This window comes from Theobroma umbraticum, unplaced genomic scaffold, assembly GCF_002168275.2.
Source record: "Theobroma umbraticum cultivar Fairchild unplaced genomic scaffold, ASM216827v3 scaffold_204.0, whole genome shotgun sequence".
NCBI classification, from domain to species: domain Eukaryota; kingdom Viridiplantae; phylum Streptophyta; class Magnoliopsida; order Malvales; family Malvaceae; genus Theobroma; species Theobroma umbraticum.
Genome location: NW_018397267.1, coordinates 2,109,682 through 2,131,542, shown reverse-complemented (window position 1 = coordinate 2,131,542; position 21,861 = coordinate 2,109,682). Strand labels below are relative to the sequence as shown.

Sequence of the window (21,861 nt, the reverse complement as noted above, 5' to 3'; positions counted from 1 at the left end):
TGTTGCTGCCCAGGATCGAACTGGGGACCTTCAGTGTGTAAGACTGACGTGATAACCACTACACCACAGCAACTGGTTGACCCCAAGGCTACTTTTTAATTTATTTCAGGAAAATGTATTTCCACACTCAAATTTGTGTCGAGCGTTTTAAGAAAAAGTAAATGGAAATCTCACATAGAATGAGATGCTATACATTTCATTAAGTTTTTTTTTTTTTAAGTATGATCTTGTGATAAAGTAATATTAAAATAAATTTAATTTAGATTCAATTTATTTTTAAGTATCTTTATAGAGAAGGTAGCTAAAGTGGCTAATATCAATGAAAACATTTTGAGATTAAATGAGAAAGAATATCATGTAAAGTGTTTCAAAAGAAGAATGGGCACTAAAGGGTAATGACATGTGAAATTTGCACTTAGTTAACACTCTTTGCTAGATGCATTTCACCTAAACACCCACTTAACCAATCATGATTATTGATTCAGCAGCAAGTAAAGCATAGTTTTAAGTCAACGAGAGATATCTTTCTTGTAACTAATCCAAATTATTAAAAAAGTGTATCTACATTATTGGAATATGTTTAAGTACTAAGTAAGCTTTCATATCATAAGCCTTCCAAATGATTACAGGAAAATTGAAAGTAAAATAACAGAAGGATAACTCTTGAGACCCAAGGCGTATTTAAAAAGATAATAATATTGTACTTAAAAAAAAAACCATCTCGTCAACATCCTTGGTTCCAAATTCGAACATCATACTATTCATTTCCGGGCCGTGATGGCTAGTATATCCTAGAGGGAACAATAGACTTAGAAAATATTGAAAAGTTGGATACACCTTTACGGCTCTATTAGAAGAAGCGTAAAAGGGTAGAGACTGCAGATTAGACACAGAAGAAGTGGTTTCTTGCAGGCACATTGTCTCAATGCTCTATAGGTAAACACACGTAACCTCTATTTAGCAGTCAAATCAAGTTTGCCACCAACTCTGGGACATTCTTTGCATTTCTATAATAATAATAATAATATTATTATTATTATTATTATTATTATTATCCTCCACCAGCCCAAAAATAGCACTAATCACTCACGAAATCACAACCCTTTCTAGTCTTTAAGCAATTAATTATGAATTAACCTTTAAATCACATATGTCACTTCCCTAGTCTCAACCTTCTGTGAATGTTGAAGAAGTTTAAGTATCTTGACAATCTAAAGTTTTAGTGATTCAAAGGAAGTGGATAGAGTGATCATTGATGCAGCAAGATATAAAGTTACATCATGTGACAAGATTATATCTTTTTTTTCAGAATACAGCAGGGAAGGTGTTGAAGTTTTCCAGACCCTTACAAATTAGTCAGAATTCGCGGCCATTCCTTGATTTTCAACCTGTCGGGGGAGACTGATGTGAAAGCTGGGTCGCACTAGGGCATCTGTATTCTATGCACCCAAACCCTGATTCTGCAACTTGTGTTTGTGCTGAAACATTTACTTTCTCTGTCAACGACCTTCCTCAGTAAATACAGATCCCCTTAATGCGGTAAATTACTTCTGCATCCGGGCTTGTTTGGTTCCTACAAATGAAGGACTAGAACCTATGCTTAAGTTATGATACAGTGAGGAATGAACAGAAAAGAACACGAAGAAAAAAGAAACTTAAATTAGCCCCTAATTAGAAGGTAACGCTGACTACAAATCAATAACAATATTCAATGCGATGAAAAACGTTTGCACTGGTCTTGGAGTTTCACAGAAATCATACGATCAAATAGTCAAGTTTTGACCATAGCTTACTTAATTACATTCATTTGCAGAGAAAAACACTGCCACTTTGCTGACTTCCCAATTCCAAATGGCTGAAACTTCTATCTTCTGTGTGGCATAATATAATATCGCCTCTTCCTTTGGCTTTGCCTAATAATAAGTTTAAATAAACTGTTCGTTATGGAAATATTCATGTCTTTTCCATTTCAACCAGGACCCGTGAGAAAGTTGCACTATTTAATTCAAAAGCCAAAAAGAAATAACAAAAGAAATCTAATAAAGATCACTAAAGAAAGTACAAGAAAGTAGAAAAAGAAACAGACCACCTTCCACGGCACTAGTAGTTTCCAAGAGGCTGGCATACAAAACCAGGAGAAAGGTGTGGAATAAGGAACCTGCTATTTGGGTACCACTGATTGAAAGACAAAAAGGGAAAGAAATTTCTTGAAGATCCTGAACTAGGAATGAGCAAGATTACTACTTCAAGCTTGTCTCCGAGGACCAAAGGCGCTGCTCCATTCTTGTGGAAGACTTATGCTTTGTTAGAGGAAGGTGAAGAAGGTGCAGAAACTGCGGATCATAGCAAGAAAATCGTTTCGTGGAATGCTGAAGGAACCGGGTTCGTGGTCTGGTCGCCTGCTGAGTTCTCAGAGCTCACCTTGCCTAGATATTTCAAGCACAACAATTTTTCCAGCTTCATTCGCCAACTTAACACATATGTGAGTGGCTATAGCCCTGCTATAATTTGCTCTACACCTTTTTTCTAAGCCAAATTCTTTTGCGTTAACATGATTTGCTGGTTGCGCCATTACAAAAACCAAACCGCCTTTGAACATGATATGCTTGCATCCCATGCTGAAGAAACACCTCATTGTACGTTTGTTTTCCTGCCTATGGTTTTTCCATAGATTTTATTCTGATTCAAGATTGTTAGGTTACGTTTGTTTTCCTGCCCATGGTTTTTCCATAGATTTTATTCTGATTCAAGACTGTTAGTTGATCGGTCTTTCCATGAATAGTCAAAAAGCTGAGTTCCGTTGCCGGGACTTGAACCCGGGTCTCTCGGGTGAGAGCCGAGTATCCTAACCAACTAGACTACAACGGATTGTTGGGAATCATGCTTCATGCCTATCAACTGGGATGTATCGAGCCTAGACCTAAACTACAATAATAATGGTGTTTGTAAATTCCTTCCACCACCCTAAGTCAAAATAAGGAAAAAAAAATTAGCACAAATTTTGGGGTCAAAATCTGGAGGGTTTTGGTAAAAGTCAGAACGATCACACTCAGGTATTCTTCCATTCTAGTAACTTGAATAGAGTTGGATTACTCTGATGTCTATTGGTTTGTTAGAAATTAGTCAAATCCGGCCTGTTGGAAAAATATTGCCTTAGCTGTTATATTTTCTGAATGCTCAATGATGAGACTGAAGCATGGCTTCCATAGGTTTATCCTGATTGAAATGTTATAACTTTGGCTGTCTATTTACATGGTTTGCTTTCAGAACCTCTCTTGTGGCTTGCAAGATGATGCAAATTTCTTTGAAAATAGCATGAAAAAGTTTTTTAGTAAAATCGGGATTGTTTTGTATTATGATTTTGTTGAATAGATATAAAATTATTACCTTTTTTTTATTCTTTTCACATATAAAGATTATTTTTTTATTCTTTTATATATAAAGATTAGAGATTTATTACGTGACATGAATTACAAAAAAAAATAAATTTAAAACTAATTTTGATTACACATCGAATTTAACAAATGTGAGACTATCATCATCCCTCTAATCCTTTGTTCTCCAATTTTGAAGCAGGGGTTTAAGAAAACATCATCCAAAAGATGGGAGTTCAAGCATGAGAAGTTCCAGAGGGGTTGTAAGCATCTGCTAGTGGAGATAACAAGGAAGAAAACGGAGCCGAGCGTGTTCCCTGCCTTCCTGAAGGCTTCTGATGAAGACAACGCCAACCATGTTGAGGAGAACAGTTGCCAAACACTCTTGGAGGAGAACGAAATTCTAAGGAGAGAGAAGGAGGAATTGCAGACCCAAATAGCCCAATTCAAAGCTCTAGAGATTAAGTTGTTGGATTGCCTCGCTCAACACATGGGAAATACCAATCACAAAGAAAGGAGGTTGTGCTAGCTAGCACTAGGTGGACGACCTTGGTCTCTCTTCTTAATTCCCTTTGTAATTCCTCCTCGTCTTTCCCTTGTAGCCAAAGGGTTATGTTGGGTGCTTGAGAAAATGAACATAAGAAAGAAAGAAAAATGGTTTCATTGTTAGCCTAAGGTCATGGAAGCTATGGAAACATACTTTCATTTGATTTCCTCACTGCATTTTAGATTAACACATACCATTAAGCAAGTACCAGTTTCTCAAATTAATGCGCTTCTTCATCTATGTATTATGTGATATATCAATTACTTATAAATAATCTCTCTAATTACATGTTAAAAATTAATCTCTCGAGTTAAAAAAAATATGAATATAAATATATAACTAAATCATATACCTAATTCAATAATAAAATTTTGGATTACGTCGGTCAAAATTTCATAAATAAATTATTATTACTACTAATTAAGTTAAAATTCAACCCTATAAAAAAAAAAGTCTTTTATGTAAATGATCCAGTGGTCAACAACTTAATTGATGGTGTGGAATCAAGGTTATCACTCGTAATGGGCCCTACTTGAAAAGCCCGTTTCAGCAAAATCCAACATCTTATCTTTTTGTCGGACAAGGCCCAAATAGGCCAATTTGCTAAACCCATTCCTCTTAAGCCCTACACGAAAGATCAGGTGGCCAAAACCCTCCCGTTTCATTTCATTGCTCACCACCCCCCAAATGTCCCAGCAGGGGAACCTCGAACAATCTTATGAACCATGAACTCGACAAGGCTGTTGACAAAGAACCTAATCCAAAATGGGATAGTTAGCAGATTTTATTATACGAATAGGGTCAACAAAGCCACGTTATATTCCAGAATCAGCCCTTTGGGGAGCCCTGACAAAAGCGTCGAGCCTGAGCTTGAAGACTGGCTCAAAAATGGAAAGAAAATTCGAGTCGCTGAGCTTCAACGCATCATTCACGATCTTCGCAAACGAAAGCGCTTTACTCAGGCTCTTGAGGTTTGGGCTCTTTTTTTTTTTTCTTTAATCTTGTAACCTTGTTTCGAGTTTCATTTAGTGTCGTTCTCCCTTTTCTTTCTGTTATATATTTTGGACTAATTTATTGAAAATTTGTATTTGAAACACTTATTATTAGAGTGGTTTTCATGATTTGACTAGAATTTTACCATGGGATGTTGTTCAATTTGATTATTTGACTAATATGTTACTAAAGTTGGGAAATCGTTGGCTTGAAATAATATCGAAATTTCTAAGCTGAAGTAATGGAGTTGATTGAGCAAAATCCGGGGCTTCATTTTGTTGGAGTCAACTTTTTGAAACTAGAGTCAGTATTTGACAGGAATTATAAACATAGCAAATAGGAGACTACAGATTTCAACTTTAGAAGAATGGAATTTAAGCAAAACTTTTGTTGTTGTCGGATGCTTTACAGTGTTGCTTAAAGTGGAGATGGTAATATTAATGTGAACTGTACTCAAACCTGCATAGGCGCATATATGAACTTTTTACCATAAGGTTGTTTGTGGCAAGCAGCTGGATGTTTAAATTGTTCGATACTGGCTTTTTAATTCGTAGCGGACAAATACATATTGGCATGAAAATTTCCTGTAAAGAATTGTGATTTTGGTTTGTAATTTAATGTTCCAATGATCAGATCATGGCTAACTTTGTTTGTAATCTGTTACTTTTAAATGTCTAATGAGTCCAGGTGTCTGAATGGATGAATAAGAAGGGTATTTGTGTCTTTTCACCTACGGAACATGCGGTGCAGTTGGATCTCATTGGTAGAGTTCGTGGATTTCTTTCTGCAGAAAGCTATTTTGATAGTTTGAAGGACCAAGATAAAACTGATAAGACATATGGTGCTCTTCTGAATTGTTATGTGAGGCAGCGCCAGACAGACAAGTCCCTCTCTCACTTGCAGAAAATGAAGGAGTTGGGTTTTACCTCATCACCTCTTACTTACAATGATATCATGGGCCTCTACACAAATATCGGACAGCATGAGAAGGTACCTGATGTAATGAGGGAGATGAAAGAGAACAAAGTCTCCCCTGACAACTTCAGTTACAGAATCTGCATCAATGCCTATGGTGTAATGTCTGATCTCGAGGGAATGGAAAGAATTTTGAAGGAGATGGAGAGTCAATCTCACATTAAGATGGATTGGAACACATACGCCATTGTAGCCAATTTTTACATAAAAGCAGGTCTCACTGAAAGGGCAATCGATGCTCTAAAAAAATCAGAACAGAAGCTAGATAATAAAGATGGAACTGCATACAATCATCTAATATCACTATATGCAAGCTTGGGGAATAAAGCTGAGGTCTTGAGATTATGGGGTCTAGAGAAAGCTTCTTGTAAAAGGTATATAAACAAGGACTTTATTACTATGGTGCAGTCTCTTGTGAAGCTTGATGCATTTGAAGAAGCTGAGAAGGTACTCAAGGAGTGGGCATCATCTGGCAACTGTTATGATTTTCGGGTACCAAATATCGTCATTGTTGGCTATGCTGAAAAGGGTCTACATGAAAAATCTGAAGCAATGCTTGAAAACCTGATGGAAAAAGGTAAGGTTACCACCCCTAACAGTTGGGGTGTTGTGGCTGCAGGTTACCGAGATAAAGGCCAGGTGAGAAAGGCTTTGGAGTGTATGAAAACTGCCCTATTTTTAACTGTGGAGAATAAGGGGTGGAGACCCAACCTTAGGGTGATTACAAGCATCTTGGATTGGCTAGGTAATGAAGGCTGTATTCAAGATGCGGAAGATTTCGTGGCCTCATTGAGGACAGTCATTCCAGTTGACCGGAAAATGTATCATGTCTTGTTAAAGGCAACTATTAGAGATGGTAAAAGAGTCGATAAACTTTTGGACCTCATGAAAGCTGATAAAATAGATGAAGATGAAGAAACAAAAACAATATTGGGCATGAAGTCCAGCTAAATTTAATACCGTAGGTACTTGTCATTCATGTTATTCCATCTGCTGGATATAGTTGTTGTTCAGAATCAGAATGTACTTTCTTTTTGTTTGTTAATTTGCATCAACGATCGATGTGAATTTTTTGTTCTGAATTGTTTAGCATGAGTAGTCAACTTGTCAGTTGTCATCCATGAAAGGATCACATCTCAATGATGAACTTTTATCAATTGTAGCAAGGCTCAAAGAAGCAAATTGTTTCATTACATGAAGTACTACTAATCACAACTCACAAAAACAGAAGTAATGGGAGTTTGATAAGCTCGCCTTTGTCATAAAGTTGAGGAAAGGTCAGCCAGTTCGAGAAATCTTTCAATCCCTGTCTCACTTCCTCATAAGCTAATATATAAAATCAATTTTGATTATAAATCGAATTCAATAAATGTGAGACTATCGTCACTCTAATCCTTTGTTCATGTTTATAACCCTTCAATTTTGAAGCAGGGAAACATCATCGAAAAGATGGGAGTTCAAGCATGAGAAGTTCCAGAGGGGTTGTAAGCATATGCTAGTGGAGATAACAGGGAAGCAAACGGAAAACGAGTGTGTTCCCTGCTTTCCTGAAGGCTTCTGACCAAGACAACGCCAACCATGTTGAGGAGAACAGTCGCCAAACACTCTCGGAGGAGAACGAATTTCTAAGGAGAGAGAAGGTGGATTTGCAGACCCAAATAGCCCAATTCAAAGCTCTAGAGATCAAGTTGTTGGATTGCTTCGCTCAACACAAGGGAAATAACATTCACAAAGAAAGGAGGTTGTGCTAGCTAGCTCTAGGTGGACGACCCTGGCCTTTCTTCTTAATTCCCTTGTAATTCCTCCTCTTCTTCCCCTTGTAGCCAAAGGGTTATGTTGGGTGCTTGAGAAAATGAACATAAGAAAAAAAAATGGTTTCATTGTAGCCTACATGGAACTTATGGGAGCATACTTTCATTTGATTTCCTCATTGCCTTATAGATTAACACATATCATTCGCAAGTGCCAGCTTCTCAAATTAATTTACTTTTTCATCTATGTATTGTATTATATGATATATTAATTATCTATAAATAATTTCTCCAATTATGTATTAAAAATTAATCTCACGGATATAAATATGTAACTAAATCATTTACGTAATTTAATAATAAAATTTCGGATTACTTTATTCAAAATTTCATAAATAAATTATTATTAAGTTAAATTCAACCCTATGAATCAGTCTTTTATGTAAATTATCCGATGGTCAACAACTTAATAGATGGTGTTGAATCAAGGTTACCACTCGTAATTGGCCCAAGTTGAAAAGCCCATTTCAGCTAAAAATTCCAACATCTTATCTAAGTCGGACAAGGCCCAACGAGCCTAATTTGCTAAACCATTTCTCTTAAACCCGACACACTTTCAAATCGTTTCTTCCCCAACCCCACCCCACTCTCCCGCCCCCGCCCGCCCCCCGATTCCAGCTGGAGAACCTCGAACAATCTTGTGAACCATGCACTCGATGAACCTGTTGTCAAAGAACCTAATTCAAAATGGGACAGTTAGCAGATTTTATTGTACAAAGCCCCGCTATTTTTGGGCTGCTATGACAAAACCATAAAAGAAGAGCTTGATGACTTGCTCCGAACTGAAACGAAAATTGGAGTCGGGGAGCTTCAACTGCCCGCTCTGCATCTTTGCAAAGGAAAGAGCCCTACTAGGGATCTTGAGGTTTGGGCTTTTTGTTTTTTAATCTTTGTTTCGAGTTTCATTTAGTGTCATTTTCCCTTTTCTTTCTGTTATATATTTCAGACTAAATGATTGAAAATTTGTATTTGAAACCCTTTTTAATTAGAGTGATTTTCATGATTTGACTAGAATTTTATCAGGGGTTGTTGTTGAATTTGATTATTGGACTAATATGTTACTGATGTAATGGAGATGATTTGAGCAAAATCCGGGGGTTTATTTTGGTGGAGTCAACTTTTGAAGCTAGAGTCAGTGTTTGACTGGAATCATAAACCTAGCAAATAGGAGAGTAACGATTTCAATTTTAGAAGAATGGAATTTAAGCCAAATTTTTATTCTTGTCGGATGCTCTACATTGATGCTTAAGGTGGAGATGGTAACACTAATGTTAACCGTACTTAAACTTGCACAGGCGCATATATAAACCTGTTACCATAAGGCTGTTTGTTGCAAGTAGCTGGATGTTTAAATTGTTTGATACCCAGTTTTCTAATTTCTAGTGGACAAATGCATATTGGCATGAAAATTTCCTGTAAAGCATTGTGATTTTAGTTCATAATTGAATGTTCAAATGATCAGATCATGGCTAATTTTGTTTATAATCTGTTACTTCCTGATGTCTAATTAATGACTCCTGGTTTTTGAATGGATGAATGAGAAGGGTGTTCGTGCTTTAACACCTGCTGGACATGCCACGTTGTTGAGTCTCATTGGTAGAGCTCGTGGGTTTCTTTCTGCAGAAAGCTATTTTGATAATTTGAAGGATGGAGATTAAACTTATATGACATATGTTGCTCTTCTGTACTGTTATGTGGAGCACAGCCAGACAGACAAGTCCCTCTCTCACTTTCAGAAAATGAAGGAGTTGGGTATTGCCTCCTCACCTCTTACTTACAATAATATCATGTGCCTTTACACAAATATCAGACAGCATGAGAAGGTAGCTGATGTAATGAGAGAGACGAAAGAGAACAAAGTCTCCCCTGACTACTTCAGCTACAGACTTTGCATCATTTCCTATGGCGTAAGGTCTGATCTTGAGGGAATGGAAAGAATTTTGAAGGAGATGCGGAGTCAAAAAAACATTAACATGGATTGGAAGATATATGCCAATGTTGCCCATTTTTACATAAAAGCAGGTCTCACTGGAAGGGCAATTGATGCTCTTAAAAATCAGAACAGAAGCTAGGTAATAAAGTTGGAACTGCATGCAGTCATCTAATATCACTATATGCAAGATTGGGAAATAAAGCTGAGCTCTTGAGAGTATGGAGTCTAAAGAAAGCTTTTAGTATAATGTATACAAACATGAACTCTATTACTAGGCACAACGCGTATAGAAACATGGTTGCTACTATGCACGAAAGACTTATGGAGCTTGATTCATACGAAGAAGCTCCGGAAGTATGGGACGAGATGCTATCATGTGGCACCAAGGACTTTATTACTATGCTCCAAACTCTTGTGGAGCTCGATGCGTTTGAAGAAGCTGAGAAAGTACTCGAGGATTGGGAATCATTTGGCAGCTGTCATGATTTTCAGGTACCAAATATCGTCATTTTTGGCTATGCTGCAAGAGGGTCTACATGAAAAGTCAGAAGCAATACTTGAAAACCTGATGGAAAAAGGTAAGGCTACCTCTGGTCACAGTTGGGGCGTTGTGGCTGCAGGTTACCTAGATAAAGGTAAGGTGAAAAAAGCTTTGGAGTGTATGAGAACTGCGTTATCTACCCCTTCGGTTTGGGATCCGTGGAGACCTGACCTTAGGGTGATTTCAAGCATCTTGGATTGGATAGGAGATGAAGGCAGTATTCAAGATAATAACCCCTTCGGTTTGGGATCCGTGGAGACCTGACCTTAGGGTGATTTCAAGCATCTTGGATTGGATAGGAGATGAAGGCAGTATTCAAGATGCGGAAGATTTCGTTGCGTCGTTGAGGAAAGTCATTCCAGTTAACCGGAAAATGTATCATGCCTTGTTAAGGTCAACTATTAGAGATGGTAAAAGTGTGGATGAGCTTTTGGACCTCATGAAAGCTGATGGAATCGATGAAGACCAAGAAACAAAAACAATATTGGCCATGAAGTCCGGCTAAATTTAATAACTTAGTTGCATATCATTCATGTTATTCCATCTGCTGGGCATAGTTGTTGTTCACAATCAGAATGTACTTTCTTTTGTTTGTTAATTTGCTTCAACGATTGATGTGAATTTTTTGTTCTGAATCGTTTAGCATGAGGTAGTCAACTTGTCAATTGTCATCCAAGAAAGGATCACATCTCAATACTGAACTTTTATCAATTATAGCAAGGCTCAAAGAAGCAAATTGTGCTATAACAGGAAGTACACTTGATCATAACTCACGACAACATTAGTAATGGGAGTTTGAAGACAAAAACTAAAACCAGAAAAATCGTTTTGAAGTAATGTCAATTGACACACATTCAACTTGGACGACTGAAATTGAAGCCAAGGTTTGTAAGGTTTGTCCCAATATCTTATTTTAACAAATCAACGCACCCTACTCAGACAGTGTAGCTTTCAGCTCACCATTGTTTCGCAGCTCCAGGACAATATCACAACCTCCTATAAGCTCACCTTTGTAATAAAGTTGAGGAAAGGTCGGCCAGTTTGAGAAGACTTTCAATCCCTGTCTCACTTCCTCATCAGTTAATATATCAAATGACCCAAAAGTCGCACCTTCCTCCCTCAGGGCATTGACAACTTTAGAGCTAAAACCACATCTTGGAGCATCAGGGGTACCCTTCATGAAGAGCATCACCGGTGAAGATGAGATCAAACTTCTTACAAGGTCCTCTATACTCTCTTTCTTAGTGATGCCTTTCTCAGCTAAAACCCTTTTAAGTTCCCCACTTTTCTGCATCTCTAACAGAATGTCTGATCCACCAATAAGTTCACCTTTAATATACAATTGGGGGTAACTAGACCAATTTGAGAAAACTTTCAGCCCTTGCCGAACTTCATCATCTGATAGTACGTCAAAACTCTTAAAATCAACCTTCTCATGTTCAAGGATTTCAACTACCTTGTGGCTGAAGCCACACTTGGGCTCATCAGGCTTTCCCTTCATAAACAGCATAACTGGGCTTGAATTAATCAAGCTTTGCATGCGTGAAGCTAAGTTTGTACTCAATCCAGAGGGTGCTGAGATGCCACCGGTTCCCTGTTCAGTCCCACTAACATCAACTCCATGATCTCTGAAAACTTCTTTCAGCTCACCACTCTCATGCATGGCAATTGCTATGTCACACCCACCAAGAAGTTCTCCTTTGCAATAGATTTGAGGAAATGTTGGCCAGTTAGAGAACTTCTTAAAACCCTCACGAATTTCATTGTCGGATAAAATATCGAATGTTCCAAATTTGACCCTTTCATCCTTCAAAATGTCAACAACTTTTCTGCTAAAACCACACTTTGGTTCCTCAGGGCTTCCTTTCATGAATAGCATTACCGGATGAGAGTCGATCAGCTGCTGCAGTCGCGTTTTAAGTGTATCACTGAGGCCAGGTTGCACTTGATTTCCGATCTGGGATGAGCCATTTTCCTTTGCCAAATCTTGGACTGTCTCAAGGACAGTGGGTCCAGCAGCCATCCCAAGACTAGCAGGAGCTGCAGCTTCTCCAGGGTTAATTGACCCAGCAACCTTGGCAACTTTGTTGGCCAGACTGGATGGATCTGCACCCTCCAATTTATCAACAACCTTACCATCCTGACAGGAAAAATGGATTCAGTACGGTAACAACTTCAGACAAAAAAAAGGATTTTTTCTTAACTTCAGAAATAACATCAAAAGTCAAGAAAGAGAACTAATGAAACAAATAATTTATGGGATGTTTGCAAAAGCTTCAGAGACACTCATAACAGGCAAAGATACTAAACACAGTAACAAGCAGTTAAAACACAAGATAAAATCTAGCAAGCTCATACTGCTGAGAAATTTTAACTAGCAAAATAGAATACTAATCAATATGAACCCAGCAACAGGAAAATAAAACTTACAGCAAATTATCAAGCACAATATTATAAGAACAAGGAAAAGGGCATAATTAGATAGGCGAGCCCAAACAGTGGTAACTGGAAAATTTATTGCTTTTATTGAAGGCAGAAGAGAGAGGTCAAAGGTAAATCCAGTAAAATGCCTAACAAGCCACCTTTTTTCACCCTTCAAGTACTGGCAAGACAATCTTAGAGTGCATGTTACATCTCTTAAAGCCCTTCTCTACCATTCATTCTTTCCCCTCACCATTTCATCTCCGACATTCCAGGTTTCCAATTATGACAAGCTACAGTATACATATTTATGATCATAAATTTTCTTCCCATGGTCCATAGCAGTGAATGATCTAACTATGTATAGAAAGTCTTCCTTCGTACCACATGCCAGACTCCTAGCCTATATATCTCCAGCATAAAAACATACAGCTAATGATAATTTCCCAACCAATTTATTGACAAAATAAGTATCAGTTTGCAATATTTCACATAATTTTTCCCTCTTTTCCCCTACTAATTTCGGGCATGTCATGAAATTGACTTCCGTGCTAGGATATAAAAACATGCAGCTAGCAAGTCAGGGAACACAACATTATAGATGTGAAAGCAACAATATTCAATCATCATAAATCAACACCACAGAAAATACTCTTTAAGGCTACTCATCTATATGTATATAGACTCAATAAAATTCAAACGAATAGGAATAGCCTAGTTAATCAAAATATTACAAAAAAAAGAGTAAACTTTTCAAGATGATTAGTACGTTCATAGTTAAATTTGATACCTTTATACAATCGTTTGAACAAATTTAATCCTACCATTTACAGGACACTGAAAAGGAACAGAATACCATAAAAAGATTTACCTTAAAGAAGACAAAGAAAGGCACAGAAGAAACCGAGTATTCCTCAGATATCTGAGGTTGTTCTTCTGCTTCTACCTGCAACCAATCAAATATTTAAAAAAAAAATTATTTAAAACAAAAAATTCCATATTTGAGGGATGAGATGAAGAGAACCCTAAGAAAGTGGGCGTTGGGGAAATCGGTAGAGAGGTGGGAGAAGACTTGGTCCATGTGCTTGGAAGCCTCGCACCACGACGCCCAGAAGTGAAGGATAACCGGTGCTCCACTCTGCCGCAGACTATCAAGCTCACCCTTCGACTTCACATCTTTCACTGAACCACCACCGCCTCCTCCCATTATTATTGCTTTTATTTAGTTCTATTGCGTTACTGAATGATCTGATATTTCTCCTTCCTCCTCCTCACAAGAGAAATAGAGAGAGACAGAGAAAAAGGTAGAGCAGCTAAGGCCTAATAGACAGAATATTACTACTATAATAAATTCCACCTTTTTTTTATTACTAATTTATGCTTTGATCTCACACCACTCGAACCAGTTCCGAAACCTAGAATCCTCTTTCCTCCTTTTCGCAAATCCTTTTGTAACGCTTTTATATGTGGGGATCACAGACTTCCTGTTTAGTTCGGACTCCGCTTCTGATCAAACTATCAATCACCGTTGGTTTCGGTCATTTGATTAACCCTGTTTTGTCGGGTCCCACGAGGACTCTCGATTGTCACACGTCAGCACAAGGATTTTGGGCTTAAGCAGAATCCAATAATGAGAAGCCCAAGCCCCAACATAATTGTTTATTTATTTATTTATTTATTTACTTTTAACACTGCAAAATTAACTTGGAATCCTCCCTTCTCAGACGATTGTAGCACCCAAAAAAAAAAAAAAACGACAATATAAATTATGTTCAATTCCATTACAGGTTCTTGTAGAGTTTACAAGAATGGAAAAATTTGCAATTACAAAATGGATAAAGAATTACTGATAACAATAACTCTCAGCTTAAAGTAGAAAGGAAGAAACTTGATCCCAGGATGCATGCCCTATTTCTTGGCAAAACTCAAACGTTTGGGGTTGATATTATCCATTCGAATCATTACTACTCCAGGAGTTTCCCCTTCACTCCAGCTGATTGATTCCTTCTCCAACAGCTTCAAAACCTGCTACAAACAAAAATTAAATCAATGGTTAAATGGGTTCTTTTTTTTTTTTTGTGGTTCAATTTATGCCAAGGATTTAATTAACAAGTCTTACCAATCGTCTTCGACTGCCTTTTGAGGAATCTTCTTCATTGGTCTCTACAATGACCTTTAGGTACTTCAATACTGATGGAAATCAAAAGTTAAATCATGAGAAAAACAGAAGGGTTCATGAGTAAAGTGAAATTGGGAGAATGGTGACTTACATGGGATGCCTGCTAGCAAAGATAGATGAGACTTCAAATGACGAATTGCCTCCCTAGCACCAAGATCGTGCAACTCAAGCTGCATTTCATCGTCAGTGTTTGTGTTCCTGACAAATGCAATCAGGAAAAATGAGAGAGAGAGAGGAGAAAAACAATGCTCCCAACCCCCCAAAAGATAAACCACAAAAACGTAAAGAGAAAGAGGCTAACCTAGTTTCAAAAATCTTTTGATTGGATTCTTCATCTGCTTGGCGAGCCTTTTCACGGAAAAATTGTCCCTGCCACACCAAAGCCATTCACAATTGGAGTCATTAGATTTGTAGGACCAAAACATTCTGTTATACCACATTTGGCCTAAAACTGATCACCTATTGCCTATTGGAACTCATATATTAAGTTCAAATAAAAGCAATCCTTTTACCAAAAAATTCTAATTATTAAACATCAAATGTCCTATATTTGCAAGCTCCTATAGCCAGACACTAAGCGAATGGAAGTTAACACTAGACACCAGTGCTTAGCATTAGGAAAACTTCCTTCAATCCAGTGGGTTTTACAACTCTTTATCCACTTTATCCATAACCAACCAGGAAAAATAGGTCAAAATTTTACTTGTGTCTTGGAAGCCTAGTGTATCTACAGAAAATGCATATACTTTACTTATTGTTCTAGCTTAATATTTTACCTGTTCTAAAAATCTGTTTGCTTGATCTGGATCCCCCTTAGCAAATGCATCAACAGCCTGACAAGGAACACATAGCAGTTACTTAGAATATAAAGGGGATTGATATATTATAAATTGCATCAGACATTTGAGAAGAAGTGTCAACATGCCAAAACAAAGGACCAATATTTTAAAAACATAAGACTTACAGCTTTATAGTATTCCTTCATTGTGCCCCTATATTCCTTCACAGCTCTTCGAAGAGCCTGGAAACCATCTTCTTCATCTTCATCTGCAAAAAAACAGAGACATGTAAAATGAATAAAATTTTACATAAAAAACAATAGCAACAAAGTTGTGGCCAGCAACTGTTTCCTTCAATTGGTAGTGATTGACGCTGAAGCAAACCATTAGCTCATACGTAATTTGCATAATGTTTTAGAAAATGCCCAGTAACAGAGGCAGAGAAGAATGTTGTGAAAAGGCAAAAGCCAGATGAGAATAGATGTGCCTTTGATCTTTTTTCTGCAAACATAGGGGATAAAGTGGTACAAACCTGCTCGTGCAGAAAAAAACACTTTGAACCAGAAAATTCATAATTTAATATCTAGGATCTTCTTAAGATCCCAAAGCATAAGGAAGCAATATAATAAGTATGGCTGCTATAAGTCCTGAATTTCTACTGCTAAAGCTTATCTGCCTCCTACAAGCATATTCCATAGTTCTTGGTTAGATAAACTTAAGTGAAATGGACAAGAGTAGATACCATCCTTTTCAACTTCTTGATAGCGAACTCCATCAGCCTTCTGCTCAGCAGGGAAATCAATTAGAGGTCCTTCCACAAGTTCTCCTAATGCTATAGGCCTCTTTGCAAACCGAGTTCTTCTCCTAGGCAATTCATCAAATCTCTCAGGACCTTTAAAGAAAGCAGCCAAGACATCCTGTTGAAGATCATTTCTGTCTTTTTGTAGTCTAGTTAATTCTCCACCATTTGCACTCAAATCGCTGTTCCTGCTTGCAAGTAAAATGCAGAGGAAAGTTCATCAGGAATTGTAAAATGTGGACATTACATTTCCCTATCAAAAGAAAGCCCGATTAGTAATTAAAAGCAGAAATTATTTATAAAACACTCCTCTCCCTGATTCTCTCTGTTGATAAGCTCACAAAAGTAGACTATTAAACCTAGCAAAAAAATAAGAAACAAACATATAAATCAACAAGAATTCATCTGATTCAACTTACTTTTTTTCTGAAGGTCCCTCTGCCCTTGTATGCATATCATTATTCTGTAAATGAAAAGAGTAAAAGAAAACAATAATCAATCCTGAAGATTATAAACACCGAGTTTAAGACAGGAATATCAAAAGACATCTCCATACTGGCAAGCTTAATACATACATCTGCAATTGAAGACATTGCATGATATCTGCAATTGAAGACATTGCATGATATCTACAAGTAATAAAAGTTGAATAATCAAAAAACAATGTTGCCATCGGTTCATTACTAATGCTTTCCCTTTTAAAAGTGGTGCAACTTGTGGTGTTTGTAAATATGTTGTCAATGAAAAAGCCATTAAGATGAAGCTGGTAAAACTTTGTCCACATAAAGCACTCATGAAAACTGTGCTTAGAACTATTTAAAAAGAAAAGTGAGACTGACAACCATCAACTTCACCGCATTTCCTAACCAATCCTAGAATGAAAGATGAATAAATTTCTTTCTTTAACGCAGAAAACAGGACAGGTACTTATAATTAACATGATATGCATTTGATAGCAGAGAGAAAAGCCAGAAAAGACATCATCATCACTTTTATCTTAATCTCACACAAACAATATGTACAATTATACTGGCTAGCGACCACTGGGTTTACACACTTGAATATTACACTAACCTTTTTACTGGACTCACCAAGAAATTTGTTCTCTTCGTCCAAATTCACAGTTGATCGATCAAGTAGCTTCTCCATGCTCTTACAAGTCAAGAGAGAGGGAAAGGAATAGTGATAAGTTCTAACAAGTTAATACATACCATACTAGATAGAGAAAATGGCATTCAAAACCATGAGAAAACCTTCAAAAGTATCTTATTCCTCAAAGTAGGAAAGCAATTAAAAAGACAAATGACCAGTAAATAAAGTCACTAGACACTTAATTTGCCCTAACAGTACATGATACTTTGCACTGACAAAACTTAAAAAGTGCACATTTGTTGAATAAGAATGGTAGATCCTCTAAAATGAGGATATTATTCATACCTTTTGCATGTCGTATCCACAACTATCTGCATGTTTTAAACAATAAAACCTGATTAGTGGTCACCCATGATCATGTATGTCTGCAGATATACGTGCACATGTAATATTGACTCAAATTCAAATAAGAATGATGTAGATATAAAATGACCTCACTTTAAGAACAAAACAAGAGCTGTAAAAACCACTTTGAAATTAATGAGACACTTTCAGTAAATAATGTATTAAAAATGCAAAAGGGTAGGCTGGTGAAGCTGCAATAACGATCTTCAGATAAAAGTAATAACTATCTTCAGATAAAAGAAATAAAATAAAACAAACAAACTATTAACTTAAATAAATCAAAAGACCAGATTAGCGATCAGTTAAGATGGCAACTGATAAGAGTTGGTTTACCAAGAACATCTCTAATGACATCCTTGTCCAGTCGAAATCCCTCCCCAAGCATTTTGAAGAGAAAATCTTCCATATCCTTGTGCAAACGTTCCTCCTTTAGAGGACTGGATTTGAGTCCTTCCCCCCAAAGTTCAGACATTGGTAACTCCTCTGAGTCAACCTTGAAAGGTTTGGTTCCTGGATAGGAACCACTAGCCAAAGGGACAGACTTCATATACCCCTTCCCTAGCATGCTTGAAACAGTGCCTCCTGAAATCGGCCGCCTTTTTTGCTTTGGAGCTCTTAAATCCCCATTTGCTTGCCAAGAACTCTGCAAACTATTACTACAGAATGATTCTGAAGGTCCATCATTTTTGGCCTCACCATTAGATGAATTGCTAGCAGCTGAAACTGGTTGGCATTCTTGCTTAGGGGCTGTAAAATCCCCATCTGCTCGACAATAATTCTGGGAGTTATTACCACCGGATGATTCTGACGATTCATCACTTTTCAGCTCACCATTAGATGCATCACCTGCAGCTGAAAGTGGTTGCCAATTTTCCTTAGGGACTATAAAACCCCCATTTGTTTGATAATAAGTCTGGGATTTATTACCACGGGATTTTGAAGTTTGATCATATTTCATCTTACCAGCAGATAAGTCAGTAGTAACTGAAGAGGTGCTCCCTTGCATTTCAAACAGAATTTCACCAGCCAAATCCGCATTCCGGCCCGCCTCACAGTAAGCAGAAGCAATATCTTTAAGAGAAAACACAGAACCGAATGCATCAAGCAAACTGGTCAATGCCTTCTCTTCGTCATATTGCAATCCATTTAAACCAGACACCTCCATTTTGAAATATTACTTCACAAAACAAGACGGGAAACATAAGAAATGATTCAATGTACAATTTAGGCTATAAAGCTGGAAGGACAAAACATTTAAATACTTCAACGAATGAATGATAATTGTTATTGAAAAACTAGTGATATCTGGATGACCGCCATTTAAACAGTCATTTAAAACAGCATTTAAAGGACGAATCACTTGTCTCACGTCGTTTGACAAATGCAGAGCCAAAAGAAGGAAAATAGATTGCAAGTAACAAAGATTAACAATTATATGACTTTTAAAAAGCACGTGAACTAACCACATCTAAGCATTAGGAAAAACGTCAATGTTCAAAGAAGAATCATCCGAAAAGGAAAATCTAAACATAGAAAGAATAGAGCAAAAAAATTACCCAATTAAATAGAAAAACAAAATTAAAACTAGCCATACAATGCCAAGATTATCTTATCGCAGCCACTGCAACTTTTGATTCTGCCACTTTACCTTCTTAGTACAATCACCGAAAATGCATGCAAGAAAGACTCCACCTTTGGAATATAAATGAAAGACCTTTTGATCATAGCAACATTTCAATGGCTAAAGATTTGGAAAAACTATAAACATGATATCAAAATACCCTTGATTACACATAAAGCAACCAAATTTAAAAAAAAAAAAAAAACCGCCCACAACTAGAATCGCAAATGCGGCATAAAAAATTCAAAAGTAATCTCCATTTCCGATTTCAATTATTCGTCATTTACAAGTAACAAGGATATCAAATAGCACCGAGTTTGGCTGCAATGAGTTAGATTCAAACAACAACCCATTTCAAGAAAAAGGAAAGATTTTAAATTCAATTCAAAACCGTTAACATCCAAAGAAGAAGAAACGAAGGGACAGGAAGCAAGAAGGAGAGAGAGAGAGAGCTCTAAAGCACTTACCAAAGGGTTTACAGTGAAATTTATGGAGGAAGAAGGTCGAAATTCTTGCGAACTTTGGTGAATTATTTATAGAGAAACATAAACTACTTTGGCGCTCAGTAGCAAGACTGTGAGTACTACGGCCTTTTATAAGAAAAAAAAAAACATTTTTGCTTTTTTTTGTTTGTTATTTCCTCAATTTCCTTCGCTTCCACCCAACTCCTTCCTTCGCACGATGTTTAAATTGCCAAGAAACTATCCTTTTTTCACTTGAAAGGGTATATTCGTCATTCACTCATATTATTGCCACTCACTTCCCTTGCTTGGCAAGTCTTTGAAAGTGCTCAGAAACTTTCCTTCTCTAATCACAAATGATAGAAACAGATTCTCGAACAAGTTTTTTCCATTTATGGCATGTTTGATCTCTTATTCCTAACTTGGTTTCCTTCACAGAATAATCATCTTGAAAACAACCAATCAATCACCTTTGATACTAATTATTCCAAGAATCAAGAAATAAGTTGAAAAAACAAAATTAAATAAAAATATCCTTTATTTTTTAATTAATTATAATATTAATTTTGCTACTAGTATTTCTTTTATTTCGAGCAAGGATTTGACCAAAAGTTTCATCAATGTCTTGGTTTCCATTGTTTGTCTAATTTGGTAGGCTTTTAGGAGCTATGGCAAATGGCATCTAACCGATTAAGCTAGAAGTTTTTGACTAAAATGAAAGTAAAAAAGAATGGAGTGACTTCCACACAAAGAAGAAGAACTCTCCTTTCAATTTAAGAAACTCAGCTCAGTTTTTTTGTTTGCCTTTATATCATGAAGAAAATGCTTTACCTATGGGAACGGAATCCTCCTTTATCATAATTGCCTAGTTAGAACCCCATTAAATAAGTCAAAGACAAAGATGATAGCATATATATATATATAGAAATCATTGATCCTCCCCTAATGGCCATCTAAAAAGTTTATTATCCTTCCAAGAGAACTTGTTATAAACATCTCCAAACACTTGTTCTCGTACTACCTAAAGAGCCTGTTTAGTCACTAAATTGATCTTAAATTTATTGAAAAAAATCTTGGGGTATGTAAGTATTACAAATTTTCTGCCCATGATTTGTATCATAGAATCTATAACAAGTAAAAGACAAACTTCTATATACTAAACATAGAGCATCATCATATGATGTTTTGGGTTTGATTTTAGATTTGATCTTAATTAATTAATGAGCCAGCTGTGAAGAATGTGGCTTAAGCTTATCTTAAACTTACCAACTAACCAGTAATAAATTCATTAGTAACTAATCACTTAAAAATGTCACAGTACGAAAGTTCAATCATAAAAGAAGCCGAAAAGATCACAATGTTATCAGACTCATCAATTAATTGAAATTTTATTATATTATTATTTTTTTAATTTTAAAAGATTATTATTGAATACATGATATATTCGTAATATGTTGTTCACACAAGCAACATGAATTGATAAACCAAATTTGAAGAAATTGCTTCATTGCCTAGCAGTTCTGATCACAAATTTTATGCCTTCTAATTTTTCTCCTGATTTCTGAAATAAACCATGCACTGACATCAGTAAAACTTCACTATATAAAGCCTTATCAGGGAGCCACTAAAGCATAAAGGCTAGCTTTGCTCTGAAAAATTAATGGCAGCAGCAAATTGGTTTGCATAGCCTTGTTACTTTCACTATGCTCCTTTGGGATGTGCTCACATGGTAGGTTTCTCCGCCATGGACGAGTCAGTTAACTTAAACCAGCTGACCAATATCAACAATTCCACGGATGATCACTTTGCTTCCAATTCGTCCCCCACACTGCCTAGCAGTGTCGTAGACGATGGCTTTGGCAGCCCGGACGACTGCAACAATGGCTGTCACTGCAACAACGACGGTAATGATAACAATGGCTGTGAAGGT

General features: G+C 36.7%; 4 protein-coding genes, 2 non-coding genes and 1 pseudogene across 10 annotated transcripts; 3 read left to right on the top strand and 4 right to left on the bottom strand.

Annotated features, from left to right (window-relative positions):
- Positions 1-73, bottom strand: TRNAV-UAC (transfer RNA valine (anticodon UAC)). Its single transcript has one exon. It is a non-coding gene; the product is annotated as a tRNA-Val (tRNA).
- Positions 74-2,046: 1,973 nt separating this feature from the next.
- On the top strand, positions 2,047-4,043 carry LOC110424474 (heat stress transcription factor A-5-like). 2 transcript variants are annotated; one of them, XM_021439042.1, is made up of 2 exons: positions 2,047-2,482; positions 3,577-4,043. In XM_021439042.1, exons 1-2 carry the CDS (start codon positions 2,228-2,230, stop codon positions 3,901-3,903), a joined length of 582 nt encoding a protein of 193 aa, XP_021294717.1. In that variant the 5' UTR covers positions 2,047-2,227; the 3' UTR covers positions 3,904-4,043. The 2 variants fall into 2 exon arrangements, with proteins under 2 accessions (XP_021294717.1, XP_021294716.1); XM_021439041.1 differs by having other exon boundaries at positions 3,574-4,043.
- On the bottom strand, positions 2,796-2,868 carry TRNAE-CUC (transfer RNA glutamic acid (anticodon CUC)). The gene has a single exon. It is a non-coding gene; the product is annotated as a tRNA-Glu (tRNA).
- Positions 4,044-4,585: 542 nt separating the features above from the next.
- On the top strand, positions 4,586-7,079 carry LOC110424470 (pentatricopeptide repeat-containing protein At4g21705, mitochondrial-like). The gene is made up of 2 exons (XM_021439037.2): positions 4,586-4,892; positions 5,602-7,079. Exons 1-2 carry the CDS (start codon positions 4,647-4,649, stop codon positions 6,838-6,840), a joined length of 1,485 nt encoding a protein of 494 aa, XP_021294712.1. The 5' UTR covers positions 4,586-4,646; the 3' UTR covers positions 6,841-7,079.
- Positions 7,080-8,313: 1,234 nt separating this feature from the next.
- LOC110424473 (pentatricopeptide repeat-containing protein At4g21705, mitochondrial pseudogene) lies at positions 8,314-10,782 on the top strand (annotated as a pseudogene). The gene is made up of 2 exons (XR_016351735.1): positions 8,314-8,565; positions 9,245-10,782. The product of XR_016351735.1 is annotated as a pentatricopeptide repeat-containing protein At4g21705, mitochondrial pseudogene (transcript).
- Positions 10,783-10,859: 77 nt separating this feature from the next.
- Positions 10,860-14,052, bottom strand: GRXS17 (thioredoxin family protein). Its single transcript, XM_021439039.1, has 3 exons — positions 13,620-14,052; positions 13,467-13,541; positions 10,860-12,314 (listed from the first exon to the last, which is right to left on the bottom strand). The coding sequence occupies exons 1-3, from the start codon at positions 13,800-13,802 to the stop codon at positions 11,106-11,108; spliced, it is 1,467 nt and encodes a 488-aa protein (XP_021294714.1). The 5' UTR covers positions 13,803-14,052; the 3' UTR covers positions 10,860-11,105.
- Positions 14,053-14,272: 220 nt separating this feature from the next.
- On the bottom strand, positions 14,273-20,133 carry LOC110424469 (putative nuclear RNA export factor SDE5). 3 transcript variants are annotated; one of them, XM_021439036.2, is made up of 14 exons: positions 19,938-20,132; positions 18,813-19,026; positions 18,183-18,701; positions 17,790-17,815; positions 17,427-17,504; positions 16,928-16,981; positions 16,772-16,815; positions 16,296-16,540; positions 15,739-15,821; positions 15,551-15,607; positions 15,076-15,143; positions 14,866-14,972; positions 14,715-14,785; positions 14,277-14,620 (listed from the first exon to the last, which is right to left on the bottom strand). In XM_021439036.2, the coding sequence occupies exons 2-14, from the start codon at positions 19,012-19,014 to the stop codon at positions 14,504-14,506; spliced, it is 1,671 nt and encodes a 556-aa protein (XP_021294711.1). In that variant the 5' UTR covers positions 19,015-19,026; positions 19,938-20,132; the 3' UTR covers positions 14,277-14,503. The 3 variants fall into 3 exon arrangements, with proteins under 3 accessions (XP_021294709.1, XP_021294710.1, XP_021294711.1); XM_021439034.2 differs by having other exon boundaries at positions 14,273-14,620; positions 18,183-19,026; positions 19,938-20,133; XM_021439035.2 differs by lacking the exon at positions 16,928-16,981 and having other exon boundaries at positions 14,276-14,620; positions 18,183-19,026.
- Positions 20,134-21,861: the final 1,728 nt, after the last annotated feature.